Raw genomic sequence first — 15,001 nt, 5'->3', positions numbered from 1 at the left:
GTGATACGTCTTCCCTATGAATAAACTATTAAAAGTTAATAATAATTTTAATAATATTCATTTATTTCTAGTACTATTTTAATACAGACGTAAGCCAATAAGTAATTAAAATTTATAAACTGGCTGGTTTACTTTTCGGGCTGAAGTTCAAAGCCCAAAACAAAAGATTAAATTTAATTGCTGCTTTAAGGGGGGATATACAATTAAAAATTGATTTTTTTCGAAAAATTTTTTTTTGTCGTAATGTACTCTAAATATGTCTGGGAATAAGCCTTTAAAAGCATAAAGCTGTCCGGTACTTATTTTCAAAGTAATACGCAATTTAGTGAGTGCGTGTCAGTGGCAAACTTTAGTGAGTGGTAAACTTTAAACGCTTCTACTGAAAAGTCGTGTTTTCAAAGTCGCCGTGCAATGTACAGGTCAGAGATTTCATTTCAATCGAATGCGGTTTTTTGCTTTATGTTTAAAATGAAATTCTCCACAACATGAATGAAATGATTTTTCATATTTATTTGTTATAACATGTTTTTTTGACGAACAAAGTCGAAAAAAAGTGTGTTTTTTTAAACATTTTTTTCAATTTCAAATTTTTTAATGGAAAAACCATTTTTTTACATATGAAATAATTCATGTTGTGCGCTGTACCTCTAAGTTTAATGCCCAGTTGCTGTTTTTTGTTTTAGACGTGATCCTGGGCCTGGGGACTGCACGGCGCAAAGTTTATCCCCCAAAACACGACTCCATATTATTGATCATAAATGGGCTTAATTACAATATTTTTCGAAAAACTTGACCTATTTTCATTGCCCAATAATTTCCTAATAACATGCAAAAAGAATCGCTAAGATTTATTCAATTCCCTACTTGCAATTCACTCCCAAAGATAGGCCTCATTTTGGGCCTTTTAATTGTATTTCCCCCCTTAAGAGAGATAAAGCTTATAGTGCTCGTCCCCCCTTTAGCTTTTGTTATCACTCGCACTCTTTGCTCGTACTTTCTTATCTGAGTTATGTTGGGAAGGGTTATTCTCTCGCTCGATTCAAGGGGCGTCGGTGGTGTAATGGTCAGCATAGTTGCCTTCCAAGCAGTTGATCCGGGTTCGATTCCCGGCCGACGCACAAGTACATTTTTTTTTCATTTTCTTTTAATAATTTTTTTTTACAGAATAAACATAATTTTGGCTTCAACCTAATTTTGAACCTGTCCCCTTGATTTTCCAACAATTTCCCAACAAATTTATGGAGATTGCTCAAGTCGATGAACAACTTTTTGGTCTTCATTTCCGCTGCGATTTGACGTTTTGCATTCGAAATGTGATTGAGCGCCGAAATCAAAAGCCGGCCGAAACACAAATTATCCATTAGACGGCACATCAACGTGGTCATAATGGGCAGTTTGGTTATTATCAATTCAAGGCGATTAAACGTTTACCGATTGACACAACTTGGCCGGTGGTCGCCCCCCCCACAAGATTCCTATGTACATATATCCCCATATATACATATATACTCATTCTTATTCTGAATCGGGGTTCCGTTCCCGTTCCCAATCGGCGGCGGCTGTCAATGCTGTCAACATAATTAACGGCAAATGTCTGCGTCCGACTGGCAGCCCAAGTCTCAGGGCCATGACAAGAAGTTATGCGATGGATTGTGAGAAGGATGACGATGATTGCCATCGCTCCCGTTGTAATTTCCACGCATAATTACACGAAATATGTAAATGAGTGAAGGCGTAGCTACACGGAAATAAAAGGTTGGTTATAAAACAATTCTCAAGGCTATTTCAAGCACTATTTCTTTGGTAATCAGTAAGACTTATTTTTCTGTGCATCCTCTTTCTTTGACTTCCGTCCTGAGACTTCTGGGTGTTCCACTCCCAGTTCCTTCTTATTTATATGAAAGGTGATTAAGCGCAATTAATGCATCAATGCAATGCTGGCTGGCGAATATTGAGTATATATTGAATACTAATGCCACTCACTCCGGCCGGATAATTGCGGGCCGTAAATTGCCAAGTCAGTGAGAAGCGATGGAGATGGCAACCAAATGGAGGAAAACTCCATGGCTCGAGGGCAGAAAACTTCGGTCTAGTCGGTGTCACTGGCTGCAGACATTCTCCAGACGACGTTCGCAGCCCGCCCGTGGCCATATCTCATTGTCATAACGGACAGTGCTGACAGTAAATAATCCATCAATAATTGCATCCTCCGGTTAGGTTCGGGTCTGCCTCCTGCATTTCGAGTTTTTCCAGTTGGCCCGAATGCCTCGATGCCTGGCTGGCTAGTCTCTCGGCCATGGCCAATGCTTTATGTCAATTGTGCTGACATTAATCATGGCAGTTTTGATTGCCCGATGTCGCGTTCTGCTCAAAATTGCCCACCCAAGGGTCTGACAACTGACTAGAAAAAAACCAGAAACCATCTCTCTTTGGGTGTCCCGGGGAACTGGTTTAGTTTAGCTTATTATACTTGTCTACTGTCTACTTGTCAGTGATTGCATCAAATGGGAAGCATGGGAGGTATGTCTACTTTTTAGTAACTTGTTCTATAGTTTCTATTCAAAATTTGAGAGTGGAAGCCTTTTCAGGTCATCTAATCGTGGCTTTTCGGCAAAGGCAACCGTAACAGGTGAAAGGAAACTACAGGTTACAGGTAAGAGGCACTAAGGAGGAGCACATACATCAACAACAACAACAACAAATAATGTGAAGAACTTTTTTACTGGAAAAAGTGGATTTTCTTTTGCGCCATTTTGCGGCATTTACGTTTCTTTGGCTCGGTTGGCTCCTCCAGAGTCTACTCTTCTGCACCCCCTGGCAGTTTTGTTTGTTTGCCTTTGGCTCTGGCGCTCTGGCTTTGGCTTGAACGTGTTATTTACGTTTTGCTTCACACAGCCACCAGAAACGCCACCCACCCACTAACCCGCCCGGCACAAAGTGGTGCTCGTGGCTGCGTCCAGGCGCAAAAATGTTTGTAGCCAGGCCGGGCAGGCTGGGCGGCAGGCTGGCAGTCAGCTTATTTAGGACCTCAAGAGCCGCAGCAGACGATGGGGTTGTGGGTTGAGGGCTAAGGGTCGGGGTATCTGGGTCAGGGTTCAGCCTCAAAGATTGCACCTGACATAGAAAAGTTGGAGGGCTGGAGAGCGAGGAAAACCAAGTGAAAGCACCGCCGGTTGTCAATCTCTTAATTTTTGAAAGTAGTTTGCGGCCAAAGAAACCGACTCAAAGATAAGAGTTTACAAGCCAAATGGATGCCCTGAATTAATGTGTATATAATTAAACAGTTGATGGTAGAACTTCCAAGCCCTTTACATCCGGTTACCGCATTTACGGCTCTTCCCACACACAGCCAAATTCCACAAATCGCAAATGCCAAAACTCAATCCAATGTCGAACAATATTCAGCGACAACCAGACTACAGCACCAGCAATCAAATCAGCCAATCAACTGTCGATTACTTAAGCCATTTTCAATCAACACGACCAAAACCGAAACCCACACGCCGCACCATAGTTACGGATACAAACGCCCAATCCTACAGATACACAGCTACAGATATAGGTTCAGATACAGAGGCGCAGACTGCGAATTACAAATCTCAAACGCACAATAAACGCAATTACAGGCGCGAAGGGAAATAGACAGGGAGAGTGGGAGCTTGTCGGACAGAGAGGGGCATAGTCGGTTAGAGGGAGAGGGCAGGCCACCAGGACGTGGGCCCCAAAGGAAATTGAAAGGCTGGACACCGAGGATTTATGCAATTTCGGGCCCAAAAACTAACCAGGCCGCTGGGCTTCATCAATCAATCAGCAGTCAATACATATGGCCAAAATGATTGAAGTCAATTGTGAGCAAAACGGCATTTTTCATAAGTGGTCTACATGGAGAAAAATATTTATTAATAATATGGCTCAAAAAATGGTTATTCTTATATAAAGATACATATAAGTTCCTGCTTCTTAGGGTTTCTAATGGTTTTTTCAATATTTAATACATAACTTCCTTAAATCCTAAAGAGCTTTTTTTATAGCACTGTAGCACACTATGCTAGCCCCCTAAAATGGGTGGCAATTTTCTCAGGACCTCTGGCACCCAGGACCTGCCCCTTCCCAACTCCATCAAGTTTTGTTTTGATCAGATATTCACACACAAAACCAAGCAAATAAAACATCCATAAAGTATATATTCATGGGCAAAGTTCGATGCATAACAAATATTGTATCTTGTGAGCCCGTCTGCCAGATACGTTTCTTGTTGACAATGCTCGAATGGGATAAGTACTTGCAAATTGTTTGTAGTAAATAAACCAAAATGTATCTGTGGCTGTGCGAAGTCTTAAAGGGACTTAAAGTCTGTTTTGGTGCACAGACATTAAGGAAGTTTAAATAGTTTTCAAAGCAAACAAACGTTTTCTCGCAAAGGGTACCCTTAAAGTGTTTAGGGGATTGATAAGAACATTCGGCTAATGGAGGTCTGCTGACTAATTCCTATAAAACCTCTGCTTGGACGAATACCTGGAAATCTTCGGAAAACGTTTCAGTCATGTTTCAGTGGTCCAAGGGACATGTACTCACCACTTTGTCTGCTGATCCTTCAGCTACTCCTCCTGAGACATTATGGCCTCGGACGACATCTCAAACACAAACAGTCCCAGAAGATACATTCCGTTCTGGTCAGCACCTGGAACTACACGGACGCCAATCTCCAGGCCTGGAGCGTTCTCAAACAGGGTCCACGACGGACCCGCCAGGCGGTGATCCAGGGCTGCATGGCTTGCCAAAGTCCGCGCTGCGGCCGCCTTTTGGGCGGACACTATGGCCCGGATGAGCGGGGCACTCTTAGCCTGGAAGCTGCCATCATGGATGGAAGAAATCAGGAATTTGGAGCTGTGGCCGGAATGGAGGGTATCCGGAACGCCATTCTCGTGGCGGACGCTGTACTCCGAAACACCCACCACAATCTCTTGGTGGGTCGAGGCGCCAGCGACTTTGCCCGGTCCATGGGCTACAAAGTGGAGCACGCTCCTAATCACAACACCAATAAAGTCGTAGGCAGCTGGAATCTTGGCAGCTGTCAGCCGAACTTCTGGCGCGACGTCCACCCTCCGCCCAGAACCCAGTGCGGGCCCTACACCCCCCTGCCGGAGCACCTTCTCCAGCGTCCGATGCGGCAGGAGTACCCCATCACTCAGGGCGATCACGATCAGGTAGCCTTCCTGGCTCTGGACTCCGAGGGCCTCTTCCACGTGGCCAGTCACTCGAGTGGCGCCCGTTTCCGGATCCGGGGAAGGGTTGGGGACTCGGCAGTGCCGGGAGCCGGCATCTATGCTGACAACGAGGTAGGCGGGGCGGTAGCCAGCGGGGACGGAGATGTCCTAATGCGCCACCTGCCCGCCTTCCTCGCCGTAGAGGCCATGAGAGCAGGCCGGAGTCCGGCCCAGTCAGCCGCAAACGTGATCCAAAGAGTCCTTAAGTACAACACAGAGTTCAATGGAGCCGTAATTGTGGTCAATCGGTGGGGCACTTACGCCGCCGCCTGCGCCGGCCTAGATGAGTTCAACTTTGTGGTAAGCGGTGGCAAGGGCTTCCTTAGCATGGCCAGGTTGGAGCGGGTGAAGTGCCAGGAGCGAAACGACGTGGTGGATGGAGGACCAAAGGGATTCTTCACAAGGAAACCCATTAAAAAAGGATATTAAAGAAACACTAGCCTAAAAGAATGGTTATACTAAAATATATTGTTACGAAAGGGGGTACAGGAGACACAAAGCGGATGCCTTAAGTCTGTCTATTCTCATGCGATTCATCTTAAAAGATTTGTTCTAGAGCAGTTCTCCAAACTGCATCAAAACCTCGATCCAAGTTTTTGAATCGATATTTCCTCAATTTTTTCATGGGACCCCTTCAAAATTTGGGCAAATGCTTGTTTGCCAAAATACGACCCACAGCGATGTCTGTATCTTTGCCAATTTTAATCCGATTCTTGAGAGGAATACATTAATCGAATCGTGGATCAATCCTACACCATTCTGCATCAAAACCTTGATCCAAATTTTTTGATCGATTTTTTTTCAATTTTTCCATGGGACTCCTTCAAAATCTGGGCAAGAGCTTGATTGCCAAAATACGACCCACAGCGATGTCTATATCTTTGCCAATTTTGATCCGATTCTTGAGAGGAATACATTAATCGTATCGTGGATCGATCCTACACCATTCTGCATCAAAACCTGGATCCAAATTTTTTGATCGATTTTTTTTCAATTTTTCCATGGGACCCCTTCAAAATCTGGGCAAATGCTTGATCGCCAAAATACGACCCACAGCGATGTCTGTATCTTTGTCAATTTTGATCCGATTCTTGAGAGGAATACATTAATCGAATCGTGGATCGATCCTACACCATTCTGCCTCAAAACCTTGATCCAAATTTTTTGATCGATTTTTTTTCAATTTTTCCATGGGACCTCTTCAAAATCTGGGCAAATGCTTGTTTGCCAAAATACGACCCACAGAAATGTCTATATCTTTGCCAATTTTGATCCGATTCTTGAGAGGAATACATTAATCGAATCGTGGATCGATCCTACACCATTCTGCATCAAAACCTTGATCCAAATTTTTTGATCGATTTTTTTTCCAATTTTTCCATGGGACCCCTTCAAAATCTGGGAAAATGCTTGTTTGCCAAAATACGACCCACAGCGATGTCTATATCTTTGTCAATTTTGATCCGATTCTTGAGAGGAATCAGGTTCTCAAAACCTGGATCCAAATTTTTTGATCGATTTTTTTTCAATTTTTCCATGGGACTTTCAAAATCTGGGAAAATGCTTTTTGCTAAAATACGACCCACAGCGATGTCCTGGAAACCTGGATCCAAATTTTTTGAGCGATTTTTTTTCAATTTTCCCATGGTACCCCTTCAAAATCTGGGAAAATGCTTTTTGCCAAAATACGACCCACAGCGATGTCTATATCTTTGCCAATTTTGATCCGATTCTTGAGAGGAATACATCAATCGAATCGTGGGTCGATCCTACACCTTTTTGCATCAAAACCTTGATCCAAATTTGATCCCATGGGACCCCTTCAAAATCTGGGCAAATGCTTGTTTGCCAAAATGTTTTTATACTCTCTGCTTGATTAAAGGTGATCCAAGTACTGACACCCGAGGAGCACCTGTTGCCTGTAGACTTTATCCTGTTCCTAATTTCTTGTTTCGGTTTTTATTTACTTTTAAGTGGATTTACTTACGAACCTGCCACACACAAGTCCCACCTTCCCAAAATCTTTCCACTCTCATTTTCATTTGTGTCATTTGGACTTTCCCCCATTACCAAGGCTAAAAAGTTTTTCTTCGACCCGAGCTCCCCTTCTGTAAGCCCCAATTTTTTTTTGCTTGTAACAATTTCAGTTTTTCCGTTTTCCTGCATTTTCATTTTCCTTCACGCATTTTTTATCCCCAATTCATCTGCTTTGCATATTTCTTTGTTATGTTTCTGTATTATTTTCGTTTCCTTTTCCATTTCGTCGGGGCTTTTCCGCCCATCAGGCCCGCCCTCTCCGCTTTTCCGGATTTTGTAACGTAATCGCCTCGTGTCGGTTTGCTGGGGGAAAATCTGTTGTAAATGTATGCAAATAGTCCGGTTGGACTTTAATTTTTTGTGGCCAAGCAGGTCTGACCTCGTCCTTAAAGCTGGAACAGGAAATCTTGAATTGAAGCAATATCAATAGCAAATAGAAAGCACCGAGGTCATAAAACAATGAGAATTCCTACTCAATTATTATCTTAGAACACTTAGATTATAAGCCTGTCTGTCATAAAAATAATGGCCATAAGTCATACCGGTCGAGAGTCGATAAGTTCCAGATAAGTCGGGTGAAAATAAATTATCAAATGACCGACAATCGGCAATTCAATGGCCTGTCCCGGTATAGGGAAGTCACCGTTTCCAGATAAGGTTTAGCCAAAAAACAGCCAATAAATTCTTCTAATAAAAATCAAAGCAATGTTAATAAATATTTGTTAATTAAAAGAATATCAAAGAGTGTGATTCATGATATTTTGCTTACATAGTCTATAAGCCTCAGATAAGATTCCCTAATAGCCAAGAAAACAAAACAAATATTCCGTGATATAAGTTTAAGCAAAAAGACTAATCTATGGGGGAACATCTCGAGTGTAGTGCATTGTAATGGCTTTTATCAATTTGGTCGTCTGATTAACGTGAGTTTTCTCAAGTGCCGCAAAACAAAGCTTTTCACAATAAGTTCCGACATAGTTTCAGTTCGAATCGGTTGGTCAGAGTTTGAGGTTCTTTCAAAATGTGGCGCATTGGTTTGGCTTTTATTTTGCTGGTAGCTGGTCGGCAAGTATCGGCGGATGTATCCCCAGAAGTTCAAAACGCCGTGGAGCTACCAAAGTGCTACAGTTGCGAGGGAATAAACTGTCTGAGGACCACGCTCCAAAATGCGACTGCCAGTTGCACGGATAAACTGGACGTTTGTGTGACCATCTTCGAGGATTGTTAGCTATAATTTATGCTTAATAGTTTTCCAAGAATTCTAGTTTAAACTTCCTATTCTTAGATGCTGTCAGCGAGCGGGGCTGCCTCTCCCAGATATCCCTGGCCGGTCAGGCAAAATGCGAAGCCAAGGACAACCAATGCCTGAAGTGCAGTGGCCAGTTGTGCAACAACAAAGGACGCAAGGACTTTAAATGCATTCAGTGTCTGGGATCAGAGGTAGTAGAAATTATTTCAATATATTATTAGTAACTAATTCTGTTAACAATCCATAGTCTGCCTCCTGCAACAAGGGTGCCTCTACCTCTCTAACCGCCACCCAATGCGGCCTGCCCACCTCCGCCAACTCCTTCTGCTTCGTCAAGGTCGTCGGTGAGCACCTGCAGCGGGGCTGTTCCCTGTCCGTCAAGGAGCAGAAGTCCTGCCTGGCCGATAAGGACTGCTCCCTTTGTTCCCCGGACGATTCCAGCGACGGCGTGGCCTGCAATGCCTTTGACTTGACCCTCGATTCAAAGTCGAGTGCCAACCAAGGTCAACAGGTCATGAGCTTTGGCCTGGCTGTCCTTGGCTTGCTCTTCCTTCGCTTTCTAAATTAATGGTCTAACAACTAAGCTAAAAAATAAAAATAAAATTAAAGCATTAATCATTATACAACTTATCTGGAACCAGTGTTTGTTATTTGTTTTTGGTTGACTGGGCCAGCATGTGATGGTTGAAGTGTCCGGCAGTTCAATCATGGTGGAGTTCTTTTGCTTTTTAAGTTTAGTGACAATTTTGATAGCAAAAATATTGACACATTAAAGAACTAGTTATATAAAATGTACATTTATCTAATGGTATATATTTTTTTTTCTTCTAAGATTAAAATTTGTATGACTGAGCCTTTTAACTCCGCCCGTTCTTAAAACTTATGTTTTTAAAGTTATAACCGTATTACCTGAGTTACAATAATATTGATTAAGCTTCGTAAACTCTTACCCCTGTATTTTAAAAACAAAACGATAAATTTAAAATTATAAACCCATTGATGTAATCCCCCATAGACACTTGAGTCACTATGGTTCTCGCAACGCCCTTTAAGTTCCGCCATTTAGGTCCAGTACCTTATCAATTGAAGTAACTACTTCACTGCCCTCTGCTGTCGGATTTTTCATAGAACCCCGTCAAGTGTTTGGCTATTTCCACACACATTCACACGCACTCGTCGAAACCGCACTCGAGGACCCTCGAATGGAGCTTTTCAAGTAGCCGGAGGTATAAAAGGCGATCGCTTTGGCCGATGGCCCGACAGTCGAAGCTCAAAAATGAAGGCCCAAACAATTGCCAGTCTGCTGGGTGCGGCCGTGTTGATGGTCCTGGTGGGTCATGGGGCGGCCAACAAGATTACCACTTGCCACAGTTGCGAGGGCGCCAATTGCCAACGGAGTTCTCTGAACAAAACTCAGGCATGTGTGGATTCCCTTGACTTTTGTGTGACGATTTACGATGAAGGTTAGCAATAGCTAAATAATCCATTTGAACAATAACTAAAATGTGTTTAAATTTAAAGCCAAGGTCCTTTTCAAGGGGTGCTCATTGGAAATTCCCTACGAACTCCGCTCCAAGTGCAATGATCGCCACTCGTGCTACAAGTGCAACACCGATCGTTGCAACAACGTGGGTTCTTCCAAGTACGCCTGCATTCAGTGCGATTCCAGCAAGGTAGGTAGTCAATATCTTTGGTCTACATAGTTTTCCTAAAATCTTCTTATCCCTCGAAGGACTCGAACTGCGCTTCCAATGCGGCCACTTTGGCGGCAACTCGTTGTGCTGCTCCCTCCGCGCCCAACTCCTACTGCTATGTGAAATCCTCCAGTGGCACCATCCAGAGGGGCTGTTCCACCACAGAGACCGATCAGCAGTCCTGCCTCAATGACGCCAACTGCCTGTTATGCTCCCCAGGCGATATCAGGAACTGCAATGCCGCCAATATCGAGACGAGTTCCGAAGTTGGCAATCGCTTCATTCGATTCTTAAGATAATTTTGAAATTGTGGTATTTTTAGTCCCATAAATTTTATTAACAATGTATGAACAAATAAAGTATATATAAAATAATCAACATAATAACTTATTTATTTGATTTTTTAAAGCTTGACCAAAAGCTTCGGGTTATCAGGGAAATTAAATATAAATTAGCACCTGCAAGAATTGCCATCCATAATGCTTTAAACTGATAATGATGTTCACTTGTGGAATAATTTAGTACTTCTTGTGATAAGAAACTGTGCATAACTTTTTAGGAAAACTTCCTTAGAAAACTATCACAATTGATATAATTTTCCTTCTACTATCTGTTTGTTTTGGTTGTCTAATGTCAACAACTTCAAGTGCCGGTATAGTCTTCACTATGATAACAATAGCGATTAACTATATTGTCGAATACTTAATAATTTCGAAAGATAAGAATTTAATATTTTTCTGTAAAACGTCATTAAAAAAGTTATCAGAATATTAACTCATTTTTCCAGGAATCTTCGTACTATGTTGCTTTTGTCCAATCTATTTGCGTTGCAGACTTGACTTTGGGCTAAGACAGCGGGCTATGACCAGTGCCACTTGAGTATCGAATCGGCACTCCCAGCCATACCGCAGACTAGATTATTGCTTACGCAAATGCCAAAGAGATTCCCTCTAATCAGAGAAAAATCACTGAAAATTTAAGATTGTACAATACACGAGCCAGTTACTTATCGATGATGGAATATCAGGGAGAAGTCCTCTTGAGGGAATAAAACTAATTAAAGCAGCTGGAACCAATCGATACGTCTGGCCTGGAAATAGTATAAAAGGTCGATGTTCTGTCACTTCAAATCATTACCAATCCGAGTGCCAGAAGAGAAGTAACAATCCGTAAACCATGAAGTCTACCATTGCTGGAGTTGCCCTGCTGCTGTTTGTGCTTAGCGCGTCCTCAGTCAGCGGTAGGTATCCTTGAATACCTAGGATAAAGGATTATTCCAGGACAGATCTGCTACACAATCAACTGGATCAGTGCTGAACTATAGAAAGGATGAAGGACTCTGGATCGAAAGCTTTAGTTTAGCTTTATATTTTCTTAACAAAATCTCTAAATATCTCCTTCCAGATGCCTTTGTCCGCAACTCGCCCTTGTCCTGCTACAAGTGCTCCGGTTCCAGTTGCGACAACCCGGAGGTAGTCACCTGTGGCTCCAGCTCCGATGACCAGTGCTACCTGGAGTTCTACCAGGGCACCGGCAATATCAAGAACAGTGGCTGCCGTTCCGATTTGGATGAGGAGTTTGTGGACGACTACTTCCACTTCATTCAGTTCTGTGACGGAAGCAAGTGCAACACCGCTGACATCATTCCCTCGACAACCAAGTGCATTGCCTGCGACTCCCGGGAGGATTCAAACTGTGCCACTGATCCCAGCAAGATTACCTTGATTGGAAACTGCGGAGTGAAGCCCTACACCAAGTGTATGGTGCGAGTTATGAGCACATATAGTAAGTACGATCTTTTGTAATCTACAAGATACAAAATGACTTTGAAATCTTAACCATATTCCTTTTCACATGTTTATGTTTGCGTGCCAACTCTGCCAAACTTACTTAAAACATGGCTAATATTTTAAAATATAGTTTCTAACAACGTTTCTTTATCTTGTTTAAAGGTGGATCTACCTATGTTCAGCGTGGATGCGTGAGCAGCTTGGAACGCGAGAACCTGGAGAACTGTTTGGCCGGACGTGGAAAGTGCAGGACCTGCTCGGGCGACCTCTGCAACTTGAAGATCAACCCTGACGATTTGTAATGCTCCAACATGGGCCATAACCGGCATGTGGTGCACTTCGCCGGTTAGCTTATACACCAGAGATTTAAGGACACAAGTCCTGGCTCATAATAAATGAAGTAATTGGCTTCAATAAAATCAATTTGTTAAAACAATATTTTTAAAAAATATACATATATGCAAGTTCAATCAACTTTGTTTTTTATTTTATTGATCATTATCGTTATCAAAGCTTCACATCTTTATCAATGCAAATACTACTTCATTTCCCTGTAATGCCATGTTTCCTCAGAGGGTTTGAGGAGGGCACTCCAGAAGAGCCTTTAAGTGGTTTCCAGAATGAAAGGTGATACATTTGGCAGTTGAAGCTCCAAAATAAAGGCAACAACAATTTCTAAGTATAATGGACATGGTCCGGTCAGTTGATCTGGTTGGATTTGAACAAACCATTGCAATTTTTGGGAAGAAGCCTTGGAGATTATTCCTTGCTGATCATTTTAAGATGACATGGACACGATTGACTTAGCCTTAAAGTTTTACTTACTTGGCAAAAGCTTATGCTTACATATTTGGAGTTTTCATGGTGTTTTGATTTATACTCTGGACTAGAATTACCAGAATTGCAATGGATTTTGACCTTCCATCTTTTCCTTTTTCAAAAAATTCCATTAGAGTTTAAGCTTGTTTATTTACTTGGGCCTAAGGAACTATTCGTTGCCACTTGAGGAGCTTAAGGGACCCCACAAAGACAACAGTGTTGTTTATGTAACTTCTAACGAGATTCCCCTAGCTTATCAGAAACAAATCACTTGAGATGTTTGTTTACAGTGCATACTTACACGGTCCATTAACAAGTTAGTTATCGGTTATGGAATATCAGAGAGAAGTCCTCTTGAGGGAACCGACTTTATATAAAGAGCTGCCCAGCTGCGGCGAACCCTCCAATGCTACATTTTCCTTCCACAATGTCAAACTTGTACAACTACCACAACTATATGGGAAGTATAGTTTTAGTATTGCTGATTTTTTCAAGCAGTTGCGTGCTGTCATCCGTAAAATGTATCTATTGTCGAGGAGTAAACTGCCAAAGGAGCAGCTATGAGGCGGAGGAACAGTGTTCAGATAGCCTGGACGTCTGTGTCAGTGTTTTCCAGGCAGGCATTATCCTATCCCAGGGATGTCTGGAAAGTCTGGAAGAGGACTATAGAACACAATGTCAAGAAAACAGCAAGGACAGTGGATTAGACTGTGAGGTCTGTGTTACTGACAAGTGCAACAACGTGGGATCCAAGCAGGCAGGATGTCTGCAGTGTAACAGTGACCAGGTAGGCTTGCAAAAGTCAAAATTATTTAAATACTTAATTTATTTTCAATCTCTAAGGACGCCCAATGTACTGATCCATCAGAGGCTCTACAAGCCGAACAATGCTCTATTGCCAGAACTGGCAGAAGCTTCTGCTACGCTAAAGTAGAGGCTAACAGGGTGGAGAGAGGTTGCTCCTTAACTCTTTCGGATCAGGTTGATTGTCTAACCAACAGAAATTGTTATTTGTGTGATCCCTTGGAGGTGCCTCATTGCAATAATCAGCTGATTGAAGAAGACGATTCTTCAACGAGCACCGAAAGCCCAATTACCACCTCCTCAACTAGTTCTCCGGGAACAAGTTCACCAACAATCTCTCCAAGCTCCACTACAACTTCTACAACAGATTCTTCAAGCTCCACTACCACCTCTACCACAGATTCTTCAAGCTCCACAACCACTTCTACAACGAATTCGCCAACTAATCCACCAACAAATGCGCCAACTAATCCTCCAACAAATCCACCAACTAATCCTCCGGAGATTCCAACCACAACAGCCAAACCCAGTTCGGCTCACAAGTTTCACTTTTCGATTTTGCTGATCGCGGCCCAATTGGCACTTTGCCTTTATATTCATCATAAATAAGCCAAGAAGTCGCATTGGTTTTTAGCTTTAATTCCCACGACCTTCTCCAAAAAGGCTAATCTATGATTGAGTATTGTTTAACTAATTTTTACGATAGTCCAATAAATTGCTCGTCGCCATCAATTACAATCTTTTGGGTTTTATGTTCCCTTCAAAGTAGGGAGTGCGGGGCATTTATGTCACAGATTAATTGCAGATAAGTCACAAGTCATGACGAAAATCCAGCAGATAAGGAAACCTATTTATATAATTATTATATTCATTTGATCAAGCATTATTAATATAGAATTCACAGATTGTGAATTATTATTAAAAACTGTGGTATTCCCATATCAAATAATAGCAATAGCTTCCAGTTGAATCATCAGAAAGTTGATTGGCCGATGATTCAGGTTACAAATTAATTTATTTATTGGCACACTCTACCTTCCTGAGGCCTGTTCATGTCATAATTAAAATAAAATTGGCTTAAAGTTCAGTATTGCCCTATAAAAAGCCATAAAGTTTAAGAGATTAGGTTCCAGTGAAGACTCTATCTGGGGTTTTCCATTTCTGGGCTAGTTTTGATGATTTACAACCACCCACCAAACGGGCGCCATCTTGAAGAATGTAGCCCGAACTATCGATCCAACCGATATTCTATCGATTTCTTAGCTTTTTCGCCTGCGCCAGTAGTTGTGAAACTGCAGTTGGCCGGTTGATAAGAATCTGCGATTCGAAATAGCAATAACT

General features: G+C 42.2%; 5 protein-coding genes and 1 non-coding gene across 6 annotated transcripts; all 6 read left to right on the top strand.

Annotated features, from left to right (window-relative positions):
• Nucleotides 1-1,046: 1,046 nt before the first annotated feature.
• On the top strand, nt 1,047-1,118 carry TRNAG-UCC (transfer RNA glycine (anticodon UCC)). Its single transcript has one exon. It is a non-coding gene; the product is annotated as a tRNA-Gly (tRNA).
• Nucleotides 1,119-4,536: 3,418 nt separating this feature from the next.
• On the top strand, nt 4,537-5,737 carry LOC108124977 (L-asparaginase-like protein GF11609). The gene has a single exon (XM_017240941.3). It carries the CDS (start codon nt 4,566-4,568, stop codon nt 5,694-5,696), a length of 1,131 nt encoding a protein of 376 aa, XP_017096430.2. The 5' UTR covers nt 4,537-4,565; the 3' UTR covers nt 5,697-5,737.
• A 2,573-nt stretch (nt 5,738-8,310) lies between these two features.
• On the top strand, nt 8,311-9,183 carry LOC108125045 (uncharacterized). Its single transcript, XM_017241055.3, has 3 exons — nt 8,311-8,527; nt 8,590-8,744; nt 8,801-9,183. Exons 1-3 carry the CDS (start codon nt 8,326-8,328, stop codon nt 9,119-9,121), a joined length of 678 nt encoding a protein of 225 aa, XP_017096544.2. The 5' UTR covers nt 8,311-8,325; the 3' UTR covers nt 9,122-9,183.
• A 626-nt stretch (nt 9,184-9,809) lies between these two features.
• LOC108125046 (uncharacterized) lies at nt 9,810-10,621 on the top strand. Its single transcript, XM_017241056.3, has 3 exons — nt 9,810-10,016; nt 10,075-10,226; nt 10,286-10,621. The coding sequence occupies exons 1-3, from the start codon at nt 9,830-9,832 to the stop codon at nt 10,544-10,546; spliced, it is 600 nt and encodes a 199-aa protein (XP_017096545.2). The 5' UTR covers nt 9,810-9,829; the 3' UTR covers nt 10,547-10,621.
• A 755-nt stretch (nt 10,622-11,376) lies between these two features.
• Nucleotides 11,377-12,507, top strand: LOC108125248 (uncharacterized). The gene is made up of 3 exons (XM_017241376.3): nt 11,377-11,487; nt 11,652-12,032; nt 12,200-12,507. The coding sequence occupies exons 1-3, from the start codon at nt 11,424-11,426 to the stop codon at nt 12,337-12,339; spliced, it is 585 nt and encodes a 194-aa protein (XP_017096865.2). The 5' UTR covers nt 11,377-11,423; the 3' UTR covers nt 12,340-12,507.
• A 768-nt stretch (nt 12,508-13,275) lies between these two features.
• Nucleotides 13,276-14,382, top strand: LOC108125048 (threonine-rich protein). Its single transcript, XM_017241058.3, has 2 exons — nt 13,276-13,643; nt 13,700-14,382. The coding sequence occupies exons 1-2, from the start codon at nt 13,284-13,286 to the stop codon at nt 14,267-14,269; spliced, it is 930 nt and encodes a 309-aa protein (XP_017096547.2). The 5' UTR covers nt 13,276-13,283; the 3' UTR covers nt 14,270-14,382.
• The last annotated feature ends 619 nt before the right edge of the window (nt 14,383-15,001 follow it).

This window comes from Drosophila bipectinata, chromosome 2R (assembly GCF_030179905.1).
Source record: "Drosophila bipectinata strain 14024-0381.07 chromosome 2R, DbipHiC1v2, whole genome shotgun sequence".
Classification (NCBI taxonomy): domain Eukaryota; kingdom Metazoa; phylum Arthropoda; class Insecta; order Diptera; family Drosophilidae; genus Drosophila; species Drosophila bipectinata.
Note: the sequence above shows the minus strand (reverse complement) of the source record. Positions and strands in the feature narration are given on the sequence as shown.